The sequence below is a fragment of the Ischnura elegans genome, chromosome X, assembly GCF_921293095.1.
Source record: "Ischnura elegans chromosome X, ioIscEleg1.1, whole genome shotgun sequence".
Taxonomy (NCBI): Eukaryota; Metazoa; Arthropoda; class Insecta; order Odonata; family Coenagrionidae; genus Ischnura; species Ischnura elegans.
In genome coordinates, this window is record NC_060259.1 from 108,245,857 (window position 1) to 108,253,718 (window position 7,862).

General features: G+C 41.2%; 1 protein-coding gene across 1 annotated transcript; it reads right to left on the minus strand.

Moving 5' to 3' along the window:
* Nucleotides 1–916: 916 nt before the first annotated feature.
* On the minus strand, nt 917–6,254 carry LOC124171250. The gene is made up of 4 exons (XM_046550393.1): nt 4,835–6,254; nt 3,327–3,491; nt 3,098–3,181; nt 917–924 (listed from the first exon to the last, which is right to left on the minus strand). Exons 1-4 carry the CDS (start codon nt 6,252–6,254, stop codon nt 917–919), a joined length of 1,677 nt encoding a protein of 558 aa, XP_046406349.1.
* Nucleotides 6,255–7,862: the final 1,608 nt, after the last annotated feature.

A 7,862-nucleotide genomic window follows, 5' to 3' on the forward strand; every position in this document is an offset into this window, starting at 1 on the left:
GACTCTCTCAAATTTTGGAATATCTTTCAATTGGGCGGGATATTTAATACAATCCCAATCATAAGCATTATGAAATTCAATGGTGTCAAAATTTGGAATCCAATCGGGACGTTGGACATTCTTCGAAAAGACAGCGTACTTGAAGCAGTAATGGTCATTGTTTTTAACATTAATTATAGCATTTTTCCTAGCGATATTGGTGGGAAGTGGAATATAAGTGGAACCTCTTAATGGTTTATATTTGTTAATCCGCAATTCCATCCCAACTACATGATCTAAAGTCCATCGTGATCCTTTAGCTTGGAATTCAGACTTTTCTTTTAAAAGTTTTGAGAAAGCTTCGTCAATATAATCTTCAATAACATCAGAAACGAAAACACGACGATTTGGTGTTTTGAAAGATGCTTCCATTTGCTCTCCCTCACCTTTCTTAAATTGACATATTAGAATAAGATTGACCTTTAATGAATTATATTCATTCAGTGTTTCAATTATTTTGTCTAAAGTTTGTGCCTTTATATCATTCAAAAAGGAAACTACGTCACGGCTTCCGTCCTCATCAACTGAAGTTATCCAAAATGTTTTTACTCGGGATCCAATAGCTGATTCTACTTCCATGAAACCCCTACCTAACTGAGCTGTTGCATTACGTCTGTGTTCATTAGTGTTTTCATGTGGTAATGCTTGGTCTACCTGATAGTATATTTCACAGAAATTGCAAAATTTCCTACCTTTCGCCTTATCAAGTGTATATTTTAATTGATTATATGTTTGAAGATCATCTAATTTTTCGTCATAAAATATAATGCGTTCATTGACATACGCAAGCGCCTGTTCTAGCTCCTGTGGGGTCACATTACGCCCGGCATTAAAATTGTTTAGAATGGTGGATATGAAGGATGACATATTTGATGATTCAGTATCCTGTTTGAAGAGGAGAGATAAACTTAATTAATTGGGGATACAAGTGTTCTCGCTAAAAGTTCGATATCAAATGAAGTACCTGCATAAAATAGTTAAGTTATATATGAAACATGGTTAAATATAATTAAAATGTACATCATAAAGAAGTATACCGGGAACAACTAGCTCGTTTAGACGGTGGAATCAAAATTAATCGAATCATGCAAATGCAAGTCAATGCATTTTTCTGCACAGGAATTTAAACATTTTTTCAGTTATAGGATTTTATTTAGCTATCAATTTAGCTTGTTTCCTGTAATAAATATCAATAGTGTAACAATCTAATTAGAGGTACCTAAGTATCCTGACCCTGAATCATACAGGGTTTCATAAAGTTCAGATAATAATTTATAAAGGTAATTAAAATTAACCTTAATTCCTATTTGTATCATATTTTTATGACTTTAACTAAAGAAGATAAGGTTAAATATGCTTCACCGGACGAGAAATTTTTAAGTCCAAATATAATTTTAATGTTAATTTTTGAAGGGCTTTCGGAGCGAATTTGAAAAAACAAATTATTAATTCATGTATAACGTTGCAGGAGCAACAATATTTGTCAGAAACATCGAAAGGTTAACTCCTTTAATAAGGGAGCAAGACACCCCTGACCCTGACCCCATGAGGGTCTGAGAAATTTTGAGTTTTATATTCGAAGGGTAGTTAAATATTATCACCTATACCTTTTACAGTTTACATTTATCACTTCAAATAAGAAAGATATTAACAGATTTATATTGTCCCCAAGAAGAGAGAAATTTTTTAAGTCCTCTCTTAACTTGAAACCGATTTTTGGACACTTTGGGGGGTAATTATGAAAAAATCAAGCGGTGCTTCGTGTATAGAGTTGCAAGATGAACAAGTTTTCTTATATTTCTTAAAACCCTAACATGGAAAATAAGGGTACTTGAGTACCCTGAAACAAAACCCTTAAGGGTCACAGAGAATTTGATTGCTGCATCTTATGCACATTGAAAAACAAAGAAACTTTTTTCTTTAAACTCTACCCAAATTCCTTCAAATAACGGAGTTATTAAAGATTTTCTTGCAAAGCTACCTGCTGCTAACATATATTCTCCTAATACCATCACTCATAAATTAGCCCACCAAATCTAAACTACTTGCTTTGTCAAAATTTTTTCAACGGAATTGTTTCTATATTTATGCCCCCCGAATTTTTGGGTGAAAATGAGAGTACTAGGACCAGGATTTTTCCGTACCCTAAATACCCTTAAATACCCTGAAAAGGGTTTTTACGAGAAAAATATTACGGATGAATGCTAGTTGTGTGAAAGTCACTCGTAAGGATTTTTTAGGCGCTCTGATCAGTATTATCGGATTTAATGACCTTTCATTTCTGTGGACTTATTATAAATATAACCAAAATAATATGGAATCAGGCTGACACTCACCAATTCACTGTCTGAGTTGGTCCTCCTGATTTCTGACGACTTCTTATATCGACGATAGCTATGCTGGTCCTGAGGAAGGTTCTCGAATTTTTTACTGTCTTCTTTAAGTGAAGATTGCTGTGCTGGCTCTAAGGGCGGTCCTCCTAATTTTACTGACTTCTTTAGGTGAAGATGTCTATGCTGACTGCTTGAAGGAAGAGAATGAGTCTGCTCCGATCGAGTCGCGTTTTTATATCCTCAGAGGGGGACAAGCATAACTGACTTGAAGTGGTTACGCTCCCACGGATCACGTCAGAGTCATTCTCACGCTCGAGTCTTGAGTTGATAAACTCGAAGCGTTGGGACCGGATGCATGTGGAGCGTGAGAAGAGATCTGGAGAGTGATAACTGGGTGGAATCGCCATTCCTACACTACTAACACCTGCTTGAAAGTTGCAAGTGCCATTTTAGTTGTTAATTTTATAGAAGTCCCTGAATATTTCTATGAAAGAATCTTTGCTATTCAAGATTGAATATGGTAAACCTTGAGAGTAGGGCCACCACTTACATAGGACTTCTCGAGAATTTAACAGTTCCGCTAAGCAAAATTTATTATTAACGATGATTTATAAAAATTTCCACTACTTCAAAAAGATAGTGCCACCTGAAATTGTAAAGATTAATGTCCCACTAACTGTCGTAGGCATCAGTACAAAAAACTGAAATATTTGAAAGAAACTTACTCTGACTTGGTGAAAACACTGGAGGGGTTATGGTGGAGAGGCGCCTCTCACATCTCTCAGGAGATGAATCATCACAGTCAGAGACTGATAATGAGAGAACAAGTTATTCATATGAAAAGATTTTCTCGCATACAATACTTTCAGATGTTTATTTATTTACATGCATGATTTATTGCTTAAGCATTGCATTCTTAATTCAGTCATATGATATCTTTAAAAAGGGACTTACAATTTCTCCTAATTCTGGCCGGAGTCTTCTCGGTAAACCTTTCTTCATCGCTATCAATGATAGCAGCTTTCCTTTTACGATAACCTCGCCCCAAAGGACGGTGGGCATCGACGTCTGACGTATCAACTGCATCCCTCTCTAACTCAACAGCCTTTATAAATTTCCCTGGAGATGGTTAGATGTTAGTAAGCTTAAATATAATTTACGCTAATATATATAATACTAATAATAACTATATAATATGCTTATATATAATTTACGTAAATAAGCTAAAATATAATTTTTCAGAGTCAAATCCACAAACCCACAGCAACTGGCAAAATAAAATAACACACCTGTTATGTGTTGAAATAAAGTGAAATCTGTTATTCAGCTGAACTTCTTTAATAGTGGATAAGAATGCAGATCAACTTTACAAGGAACGGTTCGGCGTAAGAGTGAGTGAGTATGCCGGGCGAGACGATACTCCTAGTCGGCCCAGCGCATGCGCACTAGACCTCTCCCTCCATCTCCATCGCCACCTGGAGGGAATTCAAAAAGACTAAACATACCGCCCGCCTCGGCAATGTCGAAATAATTACCTTAACATTTATAGCCGCCCGCCGTGACAAAAAGATCGGGGCAGCCAACTTACAGAATGAAAGAAAACATACAAAAATGAATATGGCTTACCACCGAAACAAGTAATTTAATAATAAATATTTAGTTAGGCAATATACATATCTTATTGACAGGGCGCAGAATAAAACCCTTTGAAGTCTTTAGTTTTACGACTCTAACTAAACCATCATTCCCAGGACATACTTCCGCTACTCTCGTCATTTGCCACTTAGTTGGGGGTAACAAAGAATCCTTCACGACAACTAATGCCCCAACAGTCAAGTTAGGCGAAGTTTGTCGCCATTTGGGAAGATTTTGCAGTTGATGGAGATATTCCCTTGACCATCTAGTCCAAAAGTTATCCCTCATTTGAATTAAGAGTTTATATTTCTTAGTCAAGTCTCTTCCGTTGGTGAATGTTGGTTGTTCTGACAAGGCAACCAGAGGTTCCCCAATTAGAAAATGCCCGGGAGTTAACGGCGTTAAATCATCTACCGAATTGCTCAAAGGCGAGAGTGGCCGAGAATTAAGGCATGATTCAATTTGGCAGAGTAGCGTAGTCATCTCCTCAAATGTAAGGATTTGGTCGCCAATTACGCGACGTAAATGAAATTTAGTAGATTTTATCGCTGCCTCCCATAAGCCTCCGAAGTGCGGCGCGTACGGTGGGATAAAGGTCCACTGCGTCCCCGTGTTGCTCAGCTGACAGCCGACTTCTTTATAGAAGGATGAGGATTGCTGGAACATTGTCTTCAATTCTTGCGCAGCTCCTCGGAAGGTTGAGGCGTTGTCGCTGTAGAGAAAATAACAAGCACCTCTTCGCGAAACAAATCTGCGAAAAGCAAGGAGAAAAGTGTTAGTGGTAAGATCAGATACACATTCAAGGTGAACGGCCTTCGTTACCATACAGATAAAAAGGCAAATATATCCTTTATATGCTTTGTGCCCCCGACCCTTAGTAGCCCTCAGGAGGAATGGACCAGCATAGTCCAGTCCAGTAGATAAGAATGGTCTTTGGGGTTTAACCCTTTCTTCTGGAAGATCACCCATGCGTTGCACCAGAGTCTCTCCACGAAACAGGGCGCAGGTCACACAGGTCCTGATTTCTCGCTTCACCACCACGCGGCTGCGGATGATCCAGTACCGTTGCGCTAGGTACGCTGCTGTAGCTTGCAGTCCGCCATGAAGGGTGACTGCGTGTGCGTGGCGCACCAGTAGCACGGTGAAATGGTGATCCTTTGGAATGATGATGGGATGTTTCTCGTCATAGTCCAGCATTGCATTTCTTAGCCGACCACCCACGCGAAGTAGTCCATCCGCATCGCAAAACGGTCGAAGAAGTAGCAGGGGTGAGGACCTTTTCAGGGATTTCCCAGACGTCAAGGCTGCAAGTTCGTCTCGGAATGCTGTGGACTGCGTGCTCCTGATTACAGCAGTCAGAGCTTGGGCACGCTCCTCGGGGGAGACAAACCCCGAGCGTTGGTGGATTTTATCCCTGAAATTGTGTAACCACCTTAGGCACAGAGACATGACGTTTAGCATGCGCAGGTATGATGAAAATCTTTGGAATACATCACCTGAGTTATGAAGGGAAGTTGCAGAGTGGTTTACGGCCATCCGCATCTCCGAATCCTCAGCACCTGATGATTCGGGTTTCCCACAGCTCCACCCCTCTTCCCGGCCGGCAAGCCATGGTGGTCCACTCCACCAGAGAGAGGAGTCCATCAGTTCGTCAGGGCTGATCCCACGGGTTGCGGCATCAGCTGGGTTGAGCTTGGTGTTGACGTAGCTCCACTGGGCCCCCGGAAGCGACGTCTGGATCTCCGCGACGCGATGAGCCACGAAGGTCTTCCACCTTGAGGGGTGGCCACGGATCCAGGCCAAAGAAACTGCTGAATCTGTCCAGGAGAATACTGGCACAGACACGAACTGAAGACCCTCCACTATTTTCACCAGGAAGCGAGTTAAAAGTACAGCTGCACAAAATTCAAGGCGAGGCACACTAACAAGCTTTAACGGGGCGATTTTCGTTTTAGCGGCCAACAGGCTAACATAGCCATCCTCCCCCTCCTCAGCAACACGCAAATACACTGCTGCTGCGTATGCCCTCTCAGAAGCATCGCAGAAACCATGGAGAGAAATGAAAGACACATTCGCCTCTTTAGTACCTATCCATCTAGGGATACTGATTTGCTCTAACTTGGATAGTGAAGACCTAAAACTCTGCCAACGTTCAGTAAGTTTCAAAGATAGAACTTCATCCCATCCTACTTTGGACAGCCACAAGTTTTGCAATATAATTTTGGCCACAATTAGTACATGCGCCATCCAACCTAATGGATCAAATAATCGGGCTATCTTGGAAAGCACAGTTCTCTTAGTCACTACTGCCTCTTGGCCGGTCGGATGAGCAACCCTCGCACTAAATGTATCTAACACTGGTGACCATCTTACTCCCAAGGTAGCAACCACTTCTGAGTCAGAAAATACTTTCGACGGATTTTCATCATCCGAACAAAGACTGGGTTCGTTAGATGCCCACTTACTTAATGGAAATCCTCCCCTCGCTAGCAATTCGATTAACTGTCTCTTAACGTCCATAGCATCAATTACATTAACTGCACCACAAAGAATGTCATCCACATAAGAATGCCGTGCCACTGCTTTAGCTCCCAAAGGGAATGAATGACCCTCGTCATGTACCAATTGCCGGAGTACTCTGATAGCTAGGAAGGGGGCTGGAGCCGTACTGTAAGTAACCGTAGTCAGCTTATAATCTGAGATTATTTCGGAAGGATCCTTACGCCAAATAACACGTTGAAAGTCTGAGTCGTCCTCATGCAATCGAATTTGGCGGAACATTTTCACTATGTCCGAAGTAAAAGCCACTCGAAAAAAACGCCAACGCGTTAGAATCAACCACAAATCCGGTTGCTGACGAGGTCCACTCAACAATAAATCATTTAAAGAATTACCAGAGGCACTCTTAAAAGATGCATTAAATACAATTCGAACTTTACGCGTTTCGTCATTTTCTTTCGAAACAGCATGGTGTGGCAAGTAATATAATTGATCGATCGCACTAGTAAGTTCCATGTGACCTAGATTTAAGTATTCCGTCATAAATGCGGCATACTTCTCCCTCAAAACAGGTTGACTTCTGAGTCGATTCTCGTTTTTCAAAAATAATTTCATAGCTGACTCCCGAGAAGGATACAATTTCAGCGAAGTGTTTGGCCTGAATGGCAAACGTACTACATATCTCCCATCAGAGTCCCTGCGGTGGGTCGTTTTAAAATGATTTTCACAATAAGAATCCTCTTCTGACGGCGGTGTTACCGTGGAAACTTCCTCAAGGGACCAAAATTTCTGAATCTCATCCATCACCCTTTCATATGCTTGCACATGCATAGCGGTAGCACAGTCATTTTGAAATTGCATATCCTTCGCACGCGAAACAGGTCCCATTAACACCCATCCAAAAGGAGTTAAACGAGCAGTAGGACTTCCTACAGGCCCCTCGCGAACTTCACTTAAAAGTATTTCCCCGCAGACATCGGCGCCCAAGATGAGGTCAACTGATGAAGGAATAGCATGAGTTGGATCCGCAAAGGTCAACCCCTCCAGATGAGACCATGGGTGCAATTTTGCATAGTGGGAGGGCGTAAGAGCGGTTAGCCTTTTAAACACCTAGGCTTGAAGATCTAGTTTAAAGTTTCTGTCGAAGGAAGATGTAACTGTCACGTTTACCATGCTCAAAGCACTTCATGACCTTGTATGCCCATGATCGGAACGCTGACCTTAGATCCCCGAAGTCCCAGAGTTTGCGCCAACCATTCCGTAACAAAAGACGTATCAGACCCAGTGTCTATGAGTCCTCTCACTGTGATACATTTTCCCGTAAGTGATTCAACCTGGGCATAAAAAGTCGCTAAG

Coding starts and splice junctions, on each gene's coding strand:
- LOC124171250 (XM_046550393.1), bottom strand. CDS start 6,254: ATGGCGCATGTACTAATTGTGGCCAAAATTATATTGCAAAACTTGTGG. Junction 3,492..4,834: donor ATATATTTGCCTTTTTATCT/GTATGGTAACGA, acceptor AACCATCTCCAG/GGAAATTTATAAAGGCTGTT. Junction 3,182..3,326: donor GGCCAGAATTAGGAGAAATT/GTAAGTCCCTTT, acceptor TCTCATTATCAG/TCTCTGACTGTGATGATTCA.